The 17,417-nt window shown below is 39.2% G+C and overlaps 1 protein-coding gene across 1 annotated transcript in view; it reads right to left on the minus strand.

Moving 5' to 3' along the window:
• LOC133097346 (uncharacterized) overlaps positions 1–16,933 on the minus strand; it is a 44,207-nt gene extending 27,274 nt beyond the window's left edge. Inside the window, exons 1-6 of the mRNA XM_061199213.1 lie at positions 16,808–16,933; positions 12,539–13,704; positions 12,022–12,111; positions 9,667–9,871; positions 9,086–9,204; positions 7,598–7,672 (exon numbers count right to left, since the gene is read on the minus strand). Of these exons, the coding sequence (XP_061055196.1) occupies positions 7,598–7,672; positions 9,086–9,204; positions 9,667–9,871; positions 12,022–12,111; positions 12,539–13,704; positions 16,808–16,889 (1,737 nt within the window). The 5' untranslated portion in view covers positions 16,890–16,933. The remainder of the gene's footprint in view (positions 1–7,597; positions 7,673–9,085; positions 9,205–9,666; positions 9,872–12,021; positions 12,112–12,538; positions 13,705–16,807) is intronic.
• Between the last annotated feature and the right edge of the window lie 484 nt (positions 16,934–17,417).

Below are 17,417 nucleotides of genomic sequence, written 5' to 3' on the forward strand. Positions count from 1 at the left end.
AAAGGATCATGCACCATGATCAAGTGGGGTTTATCCCAGGAATGCAAGGATTCTTCAATATACGCAAATCAATCAATGTGATAAACCATATTAACAAACTGAAGAATAAAATCCATATGATCATCTCAATAGATGCAGAAAAAGCTTCTGACAAAATTCAACACCCATTTATGATAAAAACTCTCCAGAAAGTGTGCATAGAGGGAACCTACCTCAACATACTAAAGGCCATATATGACAAACCCACAGCTAACATCATTCTCAATGGTGGAAAATTGAAACCATTTCCTCTAAGATCAGGAAGAAGACAAGGATATCCACTCTCACCAGTATTCAACATAGTTTTGGAAGTTTTAGCCATGGCCATCAGAGAAGAAAAAGAAATAAAAGGAATCCAAACTGGAAAAGAAGTAAAGCTGTCACTGTTTGCAGATGATGTGATACTATACATAGAAAATCCTAAAGGTGCCAGCAGAAAACTACTAGAGCTAATTGATGAATTGGTAAAGTAGCAGGATACAAAATTAATGCACAGAAATCTCTTGCATTCCTATACACTAACAATGGAAAATGAGAAAGAGAAATTAAGGAAACACTCCCATTTACCACTGCAGCAAAAAGAGTAAAATGCCTAGGAATAAACCTAAGGTGGCAAAAAACCTTTACTCAGAAAACTACAAGACACTGATGAAAGAAAGATGATACAAACAGATGGAGAGATATACCTTTACTCAGAAAACTACAAGACACTGATGAAGAAGACGATACAAACAGATGGAGAGATATACCATGTTCTTGGATTGGAAGAATCAACATTGTGAAAATGACTATACTACCCAAAGCAATCTACAGATTCAATGCAATCCCTATCAAACTACCAATGGCATTTTTCACAGAACTAGAACAAAAAATTTTACAATTTGTATGGAAGCACAAAAGACCCCAAATAGCCAAAGCAATCTTGAGGGAAATAAACGGAGCTGGAGGAATCAGGCTTCCTGGCTTCAGACTATACTACAAAGCTACAGTAATCAAGACAATATGGTACTGGCACAAAAACAGAAATATAGATCAATGGAACAGGATAGAAAGCCCAGAAATAAACCCATGCACATATGGTCATCTTATATTTGATAAAGGAGGCAAGACTATACAATGGAGAAAAGACAGTCTCTTCAATAAGTGGTGCTGAGAACACTGGACAGCTACATGTAAAAGAATGAAATTAGAACACTTCCTAACATCATACACAAAAATAAACTCAAAATGGATTAAAGACCTAAATGTAAGGGCAGACACTATAAAACTCTTAGAGGAAAACATAGGCAGAACACTCTGACATAAATCACAGCAAGATCCTTTTTGACCCACCTCCTAGAGAAATGGAAATAAAAACAAAAATAAACAAATGGGACCTAATGAAACTTAAAAGCTTTTGCACAGCAAAGGAAACCATAAAGACGAAAAGACAACCCTCAGAATGGGAGAAAATATTTGCAAATAAAGCAATGGACAAAGGGTTAATCTCCAAAATATACAAGCAGCTCATGCAGCTCAATATCAGAAAAACAAACAACCCAATCCAAAAATGGGCAGAAGACCTAAATAGACATTTCTCCAAAGAAGACATACAGATGGCCAACAAACACATGAAAAGATGCTCAACATCACTAATCATTAGAGAAATGCAAATCAAAACTACAATGAGTTATCACCTCACACCAGTCAGAATGGCCATCATCAAAAAATCTAGAAACAATAAATGCTGGAGAGGGTGTGGAGAAAAGGGAACTCTCTTGCACTGTTGGTGGGAATGTAAATGGATACTGCCACTACGGAGATCAGTATGGTGATTCCTTAAAAAACTAAAAATAGAAGTACCATATGACCCAGCAATCCTACTACTGGGCATATACCCTGAGAGAACCATAATTCTAAAAGAGACATGTACCACAATGTCCACTGCAGCACTATTTACAATAGCCAGGACATGGAAACAACCTAAATGTCCATCGACAGACAAATAGATAAAGAAGATATGGCACATATATACAATGGAATATCACTCTGCCATAAAAAGGAATGAAACAATTATTTGTAGTGAGGTGGATGGACCTAGACTCTGTCATACAGAGTGAAGTAAGTCAGAAAGAGAAAAACAAATACCATATGCTAATGCATATATACGGAATCTAGAAAAATGGTACTGATGAACTTAGTGGTAGGGCAGGGATAACAATGCAGACGTTGAGAACAGACTTGAGGACACAGGGGGGAATGGGAGGCTGGGATGTAGTGAGAGAGTATCACTGACATAAATACACTACCAAATGTAAAACGGATGGCTGGTGGGAAGCTGCTGCATAGCACAGGTAAATCAGCTCGGTGCTTTGTGACCACCTAGAGGGGTGGGGTAGGGAGTGTGGGAGGGAGGCTCAAGAGGGAGGGGATATGGGGATATGTGTGTGCATATAGCTGATTCACTTTGTTGTACGGCAGAAACTAACACAATATTGTGAAGCAATTATACTCCAATAAAGATGTATAAAAATATAAAAGGGAAACTTAAAAGTTCTTTGAGATGAATGAAAATGGAAACACAACATAATGAAACATATAGGATGCAGCTAAAGTAGTGCTTACAGTAAAATTAATATTGTAAATGGCTATATTAAAAAGATCTCAAATCAGGGCTTCCCTGGTGGCGCAGTGGTTGAGAATCTGCCTGTCAATGCAGGGGACACGGGTTCGAGCCCTGGTCTGGGAAGATCCCACATGCCATGGAGCAACTAGGCCCGTGAGCCACAACTACTGAGCCTGCGCGTCTGGAGCCTGTGCTCCGCAACAAGAGAGGCCGCGACAGTGAAAGGCCCGCGCACCGCGATGAAGAGTGGCCCCCCACTTGCCACAACTAGAGAAAGCCCTCGCACAGAAACAAAGACCCAACACAGCCAAAAATAAATAAATAAATTAATTAATTAAAAAAAAAAAGTAGTAGTACCTCATATAAGTAACTGATGGGTGTTTTAAAAAAAAAAAAAAAGATCTCAAATCAGTAAATTTGCCTTCCACCTTAAGCAACTAGAATTTTAATGGGAAACTAAACCCAAAGAATGCAAAAGGAATCAAATAATAAAGGTTAGAGTGGAAATAAGTAAAATAAAGAATTAAAAATGAGATAATCATAAAAACTAAAAGTTCATTCTTTGAAAAGATCAACCAAATAGATAAAACTTTAGCTAGATTGACCAAGAAAAAAGAGAGAAGGCTCAAATTATTAAAATAAATGAGGGCTTTCCTGGTGGTGCAGTGGTTAAGAATCCACCTGCCAATGCAGGAGACATGGGCTCGAGCCCTGCTCTGGGAAGATCACACATGCTGCAGAGCAACTAAGCCCATGTGCCACAACTACTGAAGCCTGCATGCCCTAGAGCCTGTGCTCTGCAACAAGAGATGTCACCGCAATGACAAGCCTGTGCACCACAACGAAGAGTAGCCCCTGCTCACTGCATCTAGAGAAAGCCCACACACAGCAACGAAGACCCAATGCAGCCAAAAATAAATAATAAAATCAATAATGAAAGAAGACATCATTATAGAACTTGCAGAAATAAAAAGAATTATAAAGGAATACTATGAACAACTATATGCCAATAAATTAGAAAATTTAGATGAAACAGAAGGGACACATACAAAAAACCCACAGTTACTATTGTACTTAATGAAGAAAGACTGAAAGTTTTTCTCCTAGAATGAGGAAAGAGATAAGCATGGCCCCTCTTATCACTTCTATTCAATATCATACTGGAGTTTATGCTTAGAGAAATTAGGCAAGAAAATGAAATAAAAGTACCCACATTGGAAAGGAAAAAATAAAACTCTCTCTACTTATAGAAGATATAATCTTTTATAAAGAAACTTCCAAGGAACTCAATAAAAATGATTAGAACTAATAAACAAGTACAGCAAAGTTGCAAGATACAAGATCAGAAATCAATTGTATTTTTACACACTTGTAATGAATAATTTGAAAATAAAATTACAAAAACAATTCCATTTACAATAGCATTGAAAAGATTAAAATACCTAGGAATAAGTTTAACAAAAGCAGTTCAAGACTTGTACTTTGAAAAACTACAAAAACTGTTGAAAGGATTTAAAGATCTAAATAAATGTAAAGACATCCCATGTTCACGGCTCACAAGACTTAATATTGTTAAATGGTAATACTCCACAAATTGATCTACTGATTCAGAACAATCTCTGTCAAAATCCTAACTCGATATTTTTGCAGAAAATACAAGCTGATCCTAAAAGTTATATGGATATGCCAGGGACCAAAACGTTCTTGAAAAAGAACAACAAATTTTAAGAACTCACACTTCTAATTTCAATACTTACTACAAAGCTACAGTAATTAAGACTGTGTAGTACTGGCATGAGGACAGAAATAGAGGTCAAAGCAAGAGAACCAGAGCTCAGAATTTATGGTCAGTTACTCTTATATTTACAACTGATTTCTGACAAAAGTGACACAAAAATTAAATAAGGAAAAATAGTCTTTTCAACAAATGGTGGTATAACTGGATATCCACATTCAAAAGAATGAAGTTGGACCCCCTACCTCACACATTATGCAAAACTCAACTCAAAACAGATCATACACTTAAGTGTAAAAACTAAAACTTTCAATCTCTTAGAAAAAAAAAGAAATAACTCTTTGTGACCTAGTTTTCTTACATATGATACCAAAAGCACAAGCAACAGAAGAAAAATAAATTGGAATACATCACGGTGAAAAACTTTGTGCTGCAACTGATACCATCAAGAAAGTGAGAAGACAACCCACAGAAAAGAAAAAATATTTGCCAATGTTTTATCTAAGAGACTTGAATCCAGAATACATAAACAACTCTTATAACTCAACAGTAAGAAGACAAATAACCCAAAATATGGTCAAAGGATTTGAATAGACATTTCTTCAAGAAGATATACAAATGGCCAACAGGTACATGAAAGTATGTTCAACATTGTTAGTTGGTAGGGAAATGCAAATCAAAACTACAAATGAGCTACCACTTCATACCCACTAGGATGGCTGGCTACAAAGAAGACAGACAATAACAAGTGGTGGCAAGGATGTGGAGAAACCAGAACCCCTGTATGTTATTGGTGGGACTGTAGTGGTATAGTCACTTTGGAAAACAGTTTGTTAGTTCCACAAAAAGCTAAATGTAGAACTAGCATAAAACCCAGTAATTTTACTCCTAGAAATATGCTTAAGGGTAATGTAACTATTTGTCCACACAAAAACTTGTACACAAATACAAATAAATATTCTGTACAAATGTTTGTTATTCATAATAGCCCCAAATGGAAATAATCCAAATGTTCATCAACTAACGAATGGAGAAATAAAATGTGTATATCCATAAAACAGAATATTACTCAGCAATGACACATGCTATAACGTGGATGACACCTGACAACATTATGCTAAGGGAAAACATTACGCCAGTCACAAAAGAACCACATATTGTATGATTCCATTTTCATGAAATGTCTAGAATAGGCAAATCAATAGAAATAGAGTAAATTAGTAGTTTCCTAGGGCTGGGAGATACGGAGGAGTGGGGGAGTGGCAGATGAAGGGTAAAGGGTGTCCTTTGGGGGCGATGGAAATGTATTTAAATTAATTGTGGCAGTGATCGCACAACCCTGTGAATATACTAAAGTTACTGAACTATATATGTTAAATGGATGAATTGTAGCGTATGTGAATCATATCTCAATAAAGCTGTTAATAAAAAGAATTCTTAAATTGATCCTTCCTCACTCCTAATGCATGAATCTCCTGCAGTGATGACAATTTAGCTTATATCCCAAACACTTTTAGCAACTGGCAGCTCACTGTTTTGTGAATCTGTTTTATGGACAGCATATCAGTTACAAAGGTCTTTTTCATGTTGATCTGAAATCTGCCTCTTGTTTCATCCACCCATGGTCTTTTAAAATAACCTCCAGAGCCATCTGAATTCACCTCAATCAGAGGAAGGGCAGCACAAAGCCCAAACCTAGTGCTCAGACATGTGTTTGTCTAACAGTGTTTTAAGTAGAGATTTTAAGATAAAAATTATTGGAAGATTAGAAATCTGTACATTTTGAACTTGAATTTCCAAACTGCAATAATCAGATGGAGGCGAGAGGTATGTGCCCACCTTTAGATGGAACTTATTCTATCTAGTAAGCCACCATCCTCACCACTCCCCATTGGATTTTGAAAATATGCATGGGGTGAGAGCTACAGCTATTGCCACTGATTTGAAAGGTTTCAATTTGGGAAAAAGGTTTTGAGTAGGAACTGCAAATACAGGTGCTGCCAAGAAACCAGGCATGGCTTATAAATGAGTGTAGCAGGTGTGCCTAATAGGGAGTGGTGGGGACTGTGGCTCGCTAGACAGTACATAAAGGGGGAGACACAACTCAGATTAATAAACTACTTGCTTTGATATGAAATCGCAGGACTGACTAAGACAGTTTTACCACTAAAAGTAACCAGGGGCTTACCTGGTGGCACAGTGGTTAAGAATCCGCCTGCCAATGCAGGGGACACAGGTTCGAGCCCTGGGCTGGGAAGATCCCACATGCCGCGGAGCAACTAGGCCCGTGCGCCACAACTACTGAACCTGTGCTCTAGAGTCCGCGAGCCACAACTACTGAGCCCACGTGCCACAACTACTGAAGCCTGTACACCTAGAGCCCGTGCTCCACAACAAGAGAAGCCACCACAATGAGAAGCCCGCGCACCACAACGAAGAGTAGCCCCCGCTCGCTGCAACTAGAAAAAGCCCTCATGCAGCAACAAAGACCCAATACAACCAAAAATAACTAATAAATTAATTTTTTAAAAAAACTGATGAATCTCCAACATAAAGAGTTTGAGGGCTTCCCTGGTGGTGCAGTGGTTGAGAATCTGCCTGTCAATGCAGGGGACACGGGTTCGAGCCCTGGTCTGGGAAGATCCCACATGCCACGGAGCAACTAGGCCCGTGAGCCACAACTACTGAGCCTGCGCGTCTGGAGCCTGTGCTCCGCAACAAGAGAGGCCGCGACAGTGAGAGGCCCGCGCACCGCGATGAAGAGTGGCCCCCGCTTGCCACAACTAGAGAAAGACCTCGCATAGAAACGAAGACCCAACACAGCAAAATAAATAAATAAATAAATAAATAAATAAATAAGTCAGGAGCTCTTTAAAAGAGTTTGATTTAATTATTTAAAAAAAAAAAAAAAAGTAACCAGAGTGCTTTTTACAAATTACCAAGACCAGAAAAGTCATTCAAGAGGGAGGAAAAAACTAGGTCCACAGCCTGGCTTCAAAAAAGTAGTGGAAAGAAACTGAATAAAATTGTTTGCTAGTTGTGCCCCATGAGTTCTTTAGTCAAAGTAATAGTTACTAAGACTCTGTGTGTGTGTGTGTGTGTCTGTGTTTTCAGATAAATTACATTATTTAGTACTGACCTTGTTAAAAGCCTCATCCTCTGTTTTATAAACTCTCAAATACTTCTCAAAAAAAGAGGTTGACAGAGCGTTGTCTTACTTCATCAGGTACTTTGGATGAGGATTCTGATGCTCCTACAGCCCTCTTCCGATGAGCCACTTTATGTTTCAACATCTTGTTAAATATAAAATTGATTAGAGAAAAGAAGAACACGTGTGTTCTGTTTAACATTCCTACTATGTGTATGAAAGTAAAACTTATCTTAGGTAAGTTTTATATCCAAAATTAAATTTAAAAATAATTTCAAGTTTTAAATTCATCAGAAGTAGAATAAATGCAAGCCATAAATTATCTACACTCACAAAAGGGAGAAGTGGGACAGCTGCCTGTATGTCCACCATTATTAAGGCTGATCTGATTACTCATCTAATCCCTTTGCTGTTTCCACATCCAGATTCTTAGAACCATGATTTGGTCCTCTGATCAGCATATAGGAAGGTGTAGTTTACTATTCTTTTTTTTTTTTTTTTTAATAAATTTATTTATTTATTTTTGGCTGCATTGGGTCTTCGTTGCTGCGTGCAGGCTTTCTCTAGTTGCGGCGAGCGGGGCTACTCTTTGTTGCGGTACGCGGGCGTCTGATTGCGGTGGCTTCTCTTGTTGTGGAGCACGGGGTCTAGGCACGCGGGCTCAGTAGTTGTGGCGCACGGGCTTAGCTGCTCCGCGGCATGTGGGATCTTCCCAGACCAGGGCTCGAACCCGTGTCCCCTGCATTGGCAGGCGGATTTTTAACCACTGCACCACCAGGGAAGTCCCAGTTTACTATTCTTAAAACAAATATATGTCCCAATGTCTTTCAGTTACCTTTTCATTAAGAAAAATGTTTGGACTTAAATTTATGACAATCTTTGCATATTCAATATTAAAACGATCCCAGCTAGAAACAAGGTGAGCATTCCTTTTGATGGACTTAAAAAGACTAAGAATTCTAGGATGAGTTAATCTACCTCACTTTTAGGGAGGGACAAAGCCTTAAAACTGACCAGTAGTTTTCTGCTAAAGAATATTTGGTAAAAAGAAAAAAAAAAATCATTGCCACAAGTAGGGGAAAATTGACTAAAGAGGTAAGGTTGTACTATCATATTACTCGTGGGCATTATTTTCTAAAGGTCTGTCTCTCTGTCTCCCTGTCTCTCTCACATATATATACATATACACCCCTCACTGGATGTGGCTTGAAAGGCATATTCTAATGTAAAACTTTTCTCTGAAAAAATCTGAGGCAGCTTAAATTAATCATAGCTACAGTTATTTTAGGTCTGAAAAAATGCCTAATGTTTCCAAGGATAGGAAAACCAAATTAACCAAAAGTGACACACAGGCACACATCCCATGATAATATGAAAATAACTATATCTAAGGGTAACCAAAAAAGGTTGAAATTTCTCTTCAATAGGTTTGGCATATATCTGAATTAGCGGTCTTCAGAGAGAAGAATATACCCACTCTCCAAGGGGCTCTATATATGGGCAGGATATGGTGGTAATTAGAAATAAAATTCTTATCTTCAGACTTAGTTTATAGTACCTTTACAGGAAAAGAAGCAATACTTTTCACAGGAATGTGTGATCTGTTTGGCTTTGCAGTTTGATTTTCCTTTGAAAGAACTACATCCACATGAAGGCTGTCTGATGTACATGAATTTTCTAAGAAGTTTAAAATGAATGAGAGAAAAAGGAAAAGGTAAATTTTAATGTCATTAGTCTCAGATGATGAGTTTATTTCAATCATTAACTCAAAATTTCACAATGCTTCATTTATAGGCTTGATCTATATATATACATATTTTTTTCTTGAAGAAAACAAAATGCAAACACAAAAGGGTCCCAATAACCAACTCCAGTATAACCTAGAACAAATTTAAATAATTTATAAAGCAACTTGCTCCATGTAAGAATGCATGCAAAATACTACCATTTATTGCCTAGCATATAGAGATAAACAATATAAATGATTTAGATATGCTAATCGTATTATTTCATGTAAAGCTCTAGGTGATTGACTTACTATAATTGGGAATATATGGACTTCATAAGAAACATTTTTAAAATAAGGTAAAACCCCATTTATTAAATAAGTGACTGAAAAAAAAGAAGATTTTCTCATACCTCCTGAGGTTTTCCTTTGGGTCTGAGAGGCTGGACATGCAAATGTATTTTTTTTCTGCTCTGAGGTGGCAGCAACAAAAGCCTGCCCACCCTTAATGGCAGCCATTATCTGCACTGCCTGTTGCTGGGCCTGAAGGATTCCAGTGTGACTAATTAATGGGACTGGTCCCCTGAATGGGCTAGTGATCTCTTTACTGGTTGGAACCTATAGAGCATCAACATAAAACAAAACAATCCTGATTTTAAAAATGGATAAGATGGATAATTTTACTTTCCTTTTGCACAAAAGCTCTTTGGAATTGACTACATTCACAATACTACATGTAGTCCAATACACACATAATTGGAATATTCCCAGAAATAAACTGAAATAATAAAACTGAACAACTATTTAAGCATATAATTTAAGACATTTTTTTCTTGAAATAAGAAAGAAAATTAAATCTTATAAGAAAATGACATTTGTATGCAGGTAGAAGTGGTAATAAGACATATCCTACTGAAGTTATTGAAATTCAAAGTTAAGACAAGAATCCATTAGGTAACCTCGCAGACGTATCAGGTGACCCATGCAGGGAGAAATAGCAGGCTAGCATGGCTAGCATCAGACTTCTCCACAGCAACGTTCATTATGAGAAAAGAAGGGAACATACGAAAAAATGTTCAGCTTCACTAGTAACCAAAGAAATGTAATATAAAATAAGGAAATAAAATTTCACTCAGATTTACAGGTTTAAAAAATGATAATACCCATTTTTTGTAAGGTTTGTGGGAAGAGAACCCTGGAACACTGTGTAGGACTGTAAATTGTCACAACCCTTCTAGAAGGCAATATGGTAACATATTTTTAAAATCAGAAAAATCTTTATCTTCTTTTGTCCAGTTACTTCTATTTGTGAGAATGTATTTTTTAAAAATTGCTGATGAAACTGACAATCATTTAAATATAAGAATTTGGGGGGAAGTTATATAGCACAGTAATGTGAAAACTAAACACCACACCACTTGCAATTAAAGAGAAACAAGGTTAGCCTCCTAAAAACTTTTTTCATAAGAGAGAAGGGGAGAGAAACTAGTTTAGTAAATATAATATCGGACCCCAGGATGCGCAGGTATTCACTATCTCCATTTCACGGATATGGAAAATGAAACAGAGAAATTAAATAATTTGCTCAAGGACGTTCAACTATTCTGTTAAGAACTGGAATTCAGGGTCTTATTTGCAACTTGGAAGCGTAAAGTCTTTTTATGCCATGCAGAAGATTCTGCTGTCAGTATGTACCAAGTAAAAATAATACAGAGACTAGAGCAGAGAAATAAAGTTTGTGTTAAATAGCACTTTTTAACACAAAAGTGTTAAAGGAACAATACTTGCTGCAGTGTTTGTACAGTTTCTTTACATGTCATAAAAGAAATTCAGCATTTATAATATAAATTTACAAGAGGTTCAAATTGCTTTGAAAAACTACAGTCAATTCCCCTTACTCACACTAGTTAAATTCTATAGAGTCCCGCAAACAATGAATTAGCAAATACTGAACCATTGCTCCTAGGTGCAGGTGAGTATCTGGTCACAGCAGTTTCATCAACCAATGAATACATAACCTTGTTATATGCGTGTTTCTGTTTAAAGATACTTCATTTAGTATATACTGCTGATTCATCAACATTGAATTTGTGGCCAACAGCACTAATAACTCGTGCCTGAACAAAGTTGTTTAACACACATTTTCTCTGTAAGGCACAGCGCAGCCTTCTTGCGCCAAGGAACACTAGACAGCACTATATTTGGGGACCATTTTAAATAACAAAATCACCAACAAAACACACAAAAATGCAGGAAACATGGCACCAGACAGACTCAGGTAAGGACCTTGGTTAACAGTATGACAGAAGGCAGTGTTGCCTTGTTCAACCTTAGTTGGGAACGTGCATGTCAGGCGATTCAATTTTTTTTTTTTTTTTGCCACTGCGCCTGTGTACAGAGGACCACAAAAGCATGAGTCTTGATTTTAAAGTTACAAATTAATTTTACTGAAGAGGCAAATTTGCAAATACAGAATCTGAAAATAATGATTGACCATATTAATTTATAGTTAAAAGGTTATACAAAAACAACATACTTTCTTTTAATAAAAATGTTAGATAACGGGGGAGAAAAATGAAGGTTTCAGAAAATGCTTACAAGTAGGCAATAAATTTATTGACTGCCCACTTGTGCCCCCTAGTGGATAATAGGATAACAAGTACTGGAATATACTTAAAGCTTGAAATGACAAGGTAGGTACTTCATAAACCGCTGAGAGAGACAGGGAGGGTGGGAAGTGGGAGAGAAAGAGAAACAAAATGACTCACATCAAACTTGGCAGTGTGTGCAATTCTCCTTTTTGGTCCAGAAATGTTTTGGTAATATTGCATATCTAATTCCATTTGCTTTCCTGAAGGCTAATGGGAAAAAGATAAGACTTATCCAATTTCAGTGTAGTAAAAGCAAACTTATGTTTCCTGAAGAGCCACAGGAATCCAAGCTACAAAATACTAGGCAAATTATTAAAAAATAATTCAGAAAAAATAATTTAATTTGGATAATCTGACATGCATAGGTTCCTATAAAAGATACCTCTAATTTGGGAAATCAACTATAAGTTACTGTACATCATACCAGGGTCTCTGGAAAATGTCAAGTCTGCAAGATATGATGGCTGGCCAATTACCAAGGTTTTGCCTTATTTTAATACATTATTAATCATGAGTATTAGAAATACATATAATAGATGTTATATACATTCTATAGAGTTTAGAATATAGAGAATATATATTTAAGGGAAACTCCTTTAGATTTAGGAAAAGGATTTTTTAAAAAGTGACCAACCTGCTTAGCAGTCTCTCCCTTACGAGCTTTGCTTCGTGTGAACTTATTGAAAATTCGAAGACATTCCTTCACGGTGTCATCAGAATCAGAGGGAGTGTCATCTTCAGTACATTCCTTATCAAAATCAAATTCAACTAATCTGTTGTCTTCAGAAGTAGTGAAGTCTTGACTGTCATCTTGTACTCTCAGAACTTTGTCTTTCACACGATCGTCTGAATAAGAGAACTGGAGTTGGCTTGGTGAATATCGCCATTCAGTTTCTTCTTTTTGAGTATCATCAATTGTTTTTACACGTCTTCTGCTCTTTGGGTAACTTTCATTATGACTTTCCTTCTGTATTTCTTTGTCACTGAGAGGTGCACAAGTTATACTTTCTCCTGAAATACAGACGTGCTTTTCCTCACCATCAAAGCTTTCCATCTTAGAAATGTGGTTTTTAACACCACACAAGTTTATGTTAGTTTTAGTATCTAGTGAGGTTTTCATGTGTGATTTTGGTGGTTCTAACGTGTTATTGTCATCATCTGTTTGTGTGGTTAGTTGGGTTTCATCTATCTTTTCCTCTTCTATACCACTGATCTGAAGATTTCTCTCCTCCGGGGGCAATACTTGTATCTTTTCATCCATATTCTGATATTTAAAGCCTCTAAATGGTTTAGATTTCTTAGAAGTAGGAATGATTGGAGGTACATCCATTACAAGGTCATCTTCATCAGAATCTTGAAGATTTATTTTAATTCGTATTGGTGAAACATAAGGTCTTTGGCTCTCCAGGGACTTGTGGCAATTTCCACCCACAGATTTTTTCCAGAAGTGCTGCCTGTCAGTCTCACCCTGCTTTGCTTTAGATGCCCCAAGCAGCCCTGCAGAATAATTGACCAAGGGATCATATTCAAGGTCAGTTGCTGGACATCTGTGGTCCATCACGTACTTTCTAGGCTGACTCTCTTTGCTCTTTGACGGTTCATTCCACTGTTCTTTTGGGAGCAGGCTATTTTCAGGAAAACCTTGTCTCACATTTGTGTCACTCAAGGAGGCCACGGGGCTTTGCGATAGCTCTTCAAGCGCTAAAGTAAACCTGGAGAGCCTCTTCCGTTTTTCTGCAACCTCAGCCTTGACTGACTCGATTTCTTTGTTGATTCTTTCCAATTCTTCCGTAGTCGTGCCTAGTGTTGTTAATGGAAGATGAGTTTATCTTTAAACATCACTTAAGATGAAATGTGGACTCCAGAATATCCTGGACAATGAGTCTCCTATCACAAGGACATTAACTTTTCCAAACCCAGCCTTAGATGCAGGGAATTGTTGACTAACAGGTCAGTTCCTGGAATGAGAATGTCAGTGGCTATCACTGATTAAGTCTCTCAAATGTCTAGCTCATTCCCATGACTGATTAAAGTACATTCGTGTCTTATTACTAGAGTAACTATACATCTGTGGGATAGGCCACGTGTATACATATTAAACTGTGTCAAACATGACACGGTTTGGATATACACTATTCACCTTATTATTTACCAAGCAGTGACAATTTGGTAATAGTTCAAATAGTTGAATGCCTCTTACACAGAACTGTACATAGGCTCACACACCAATACATCTCCTCTGTCACAAGAAAGTTTTTTTTAAAAACATTAGTCTTTTCTTAATTTAGTGGTTCTTAACATTCTCATTAAGGTCCCTGATAGTCTACAGAATGCCTCAAACACCAAATTAAGCAAAACACACCCGTCCACAAACAACCATTAAAAAAAACCTTACAGGGCTTCCCTGGTGGCGCAGTCGTTGAGGGTCTGCCTGCTAATGCAGGGGACACGGGTTCGAGCCCTGGTCTGGGAGGATCCCACATGCCGCGGAGCAACTGGGCCCGGGAGCCACAATTACTGAGCCTGCGCGTCTGGAGCCTGTGCCCCGCAACAAGAGAGGCCGCGATAGTGAGAGGCCCACGCATCGCGATGAAGAGGGGCCCCCACTTGCCGCAACTGGAGAAAGCCCTCGCACAGAAACGAAGACCCAACACTGCCAAAAATAAAATAAATAAATAAATAAATAAAAATTTAAAAAAAAAAATCAAAAAAATAAAACTCCAGACCAGTTGGATCCACACTCGTGAGGAAACCCAGGACAGCGACAAGAGGTCAGGCTGGCAGTCATGGCTCTTCACAATACCTGGCAGCTCCTTCCTGACTTTTTACTAAGGAAATCCCCACCTCTTCCCTCTTTCCAAGATATACTTTCCTATGTCAATTATGGGATAATTTACATACTTCTCTCTTCTCCCAAACAAGAAACTTCAGATATGAGATGTCGTCCAAATTATACTCGTTAAAACTCTGAATTTATTTTAGATAACCTACATGTTTTGATAACACACATGTGCTTCCTCTTTACACAATGAGCTTTCTCCTGGCTCACTAGCTTTTCAATTTATCATTTGTTTTCTATTAAGAAATCAACTCTATTGAAATCCAAAACAACGTGTGTAACACAGGTGTAAGACATTTTGATGGAGAAGGAAAAAGGCGAAAAGCAGGCACAAGAATGAGAACTATCCTATGTTCCAAACATAAACAAATGGATCTAATTTCTTTTTAAATAAACTTGGAAAGGGGAGTAAACTCTGGGTAACCAGCTAGAACTGCATTTTGGCATAAGCTGGGTTTCATTTGGTTGCCATGATTCAGGAAAGGCTATTTAAGCAGTGCGTTGGGATGCTATTGAAAAAACAAAACAAACAAACAAAAAAACTGTACTTTCCCTCCAAGTCAGAAATTTAAAATTTTTTTGCTCCATCAGAAGCTAGATTTGGAGGGCAAACTGAAGTCTGAGGCACACTTATAACCTTCGCTCAGGCTACAGGTGATTGGAAACAGCTCCTTCTGATTTGTAAATCCTCTTCGCCACAACCGGGGTCCCACCCCACCCATCACCTTTCCCCAGAGCACAGAAAGCTCCTTGGAGTAATTCCATACTGGGGATGGGTGACAGGAAGCGAGGATAAAACCACACAAGACCACGCACGTGCATCTTACTGTGCACGCCTTTCTAGGATCCCGCGTTCCCAGGAGCTGGCATCACCGGCCCGCACACGCCGGTCCACAGCACGCTCCTCCCCCTGCCTCCCTGGCCACGTGACTTTGGCCCCTCCCCACTCCCCCCCTCCGGAGCCTTGGGGGCGGGGTGGCCACCCACGTAGAGCCGGGCCTGGAAGCTGAGCTCCCTGTTACTGGGGCGGAGATTCTCTGCGGATGACCAGCCTAAGCCAACTACTATCTTCCCAAATGTCCCTGGGACGCCCCCCCTCCACGGTTTCAGGAACTATGTGACCACCCAAAAGGCTCTCGGAGAACGTCCTCAAACAGGATCTTGCATAGCACCCTCACTGCTCGGTATATGTCGAACACACTTGACGTGGGAGGGGCGAAGTAAGAGGGACTACGGACTAGCCCTTAAGGCTCCTGAACCTGGGTGTGCGATGCTGGGAAGATTTACTCTTGGGAACTCTTAACAACTTGGTTCCTCGTTCGAAGGCAAGTGCTTGTTTTCCTCTTGCCCATAATAGCCACTCTATAGGAATTGCCCTTAAGTAGGTAGGTGGGAGTAAACAGCCCTTTTTGAGGGCTGGGGAAGAGACAGATTATGGGCCTCAGAGAAAGGAAATGCAAGGGTGTTTCAGAATGGGGGGAAACAAGTTAAAAAGGAACTGGTTTAATTTTGTCCTTTAAGAGTAAACAAACACATCAGAGGTCCAGACAACCTGTTTAGGAAATCCAGGTTTAGTAATGGCATGGAGGGTCAGCAGGGGACAAATGAAAAGACACTCCCCCTCCCAACACACATACACACCAGCCTGGGCTGTATGACCCTCTCCTCACTTCTAGACTAGGGGAGGGGGGAGAAGAAAGTGAACTTCAGTAAGGACTACCTGACATTCTTCATGCCCCGCCCCCAATACCATGACTGCACTTTACAACGATACCTACAATGGTATCTGCAAGTTATGCCAACTGAGGATGAGAAACCAATTTAAAAATATATATATATAGTTAACATCTCTTTGGGCCATTTTAGGCATAGTAAAGCCACATTGAGTAACTTTCTCAAGGTACAGTATGTTAGTACTGGAGACAAAAGCAACCCTTACACCTCTTTCCAATCAAGAAAATTCGTGGTCCCTTCCAAGGGTGGGTGGAGTAAAAAGGTGGGAACGGTTGGTAGCCAACCCCTCCCCAAGCCCACCTGACATTCTTCCCACAAGCCTCTTCTCACCCGTGGATTCAACATGGCTCCGCTGCACTCCGAGCACCTCCAAGCTGCTGCAACGAGCTGCCTCACTCAGTTCCCACCGCATTTCCTGGTGCCTGAAGTGGCAGAACAAACGCTGGCACCGACCCCCGGGGCTGTCAAAAGGGCATGGAAAATGGCAAAAGTAACCCGCGGAGGGCAGCATGGGCTACCGCTCAAGGCCACCTCCTCTGGCTCCGAAAATTGTGTGCACTGTTGGCAAAAGCAGGCAAAGCTCAACACACACCCTACTACCTCTTCTCCAGCCAGGGTACCGCCTTATATAGTCCGTTGCTACTCGAAGGCGGAGCTTCGTAGCTTTCCCAGCCAATGGGGAGGTCGGGGCTGGCGTCAGGGGAGAAAATAACGAGGGAGGGAATGACCCAGAGAACTGATGGTAGGGTCGCGTGAGGTGAGTGTAGTGTGTGTCTGTCCTCCATGGGGAAGAAGGTTCATAAAGACCTAACCTACAGGTAGGGAAAACAATTTCCCAAGAGCTGAAAGGACCCTCGGATTAAGGAATCTCCTGCCTTGTGGATGCCTACCTTGCTCCTAAACAACATCCTTTGACTTATTATAAGTTTGACTATTAACC

The sequence above is a fragment of the Eubalaena glacialis genome, chromosome 9, assembly GCF_028564815.1.
Source record: "Eubalaena glacialis isolate mEubGla1 chromosome 9, mEubGla1.1.hap2.+ XY, whole genome shotgun sequence".
In the NCBI taxonomy this organism is placed as follows: Eukaryota; Metazoa; Chordata; class Mammalia; order Artiodactyla; family Balaenidae; genus Eubalaena; species Eubalaena glacialis.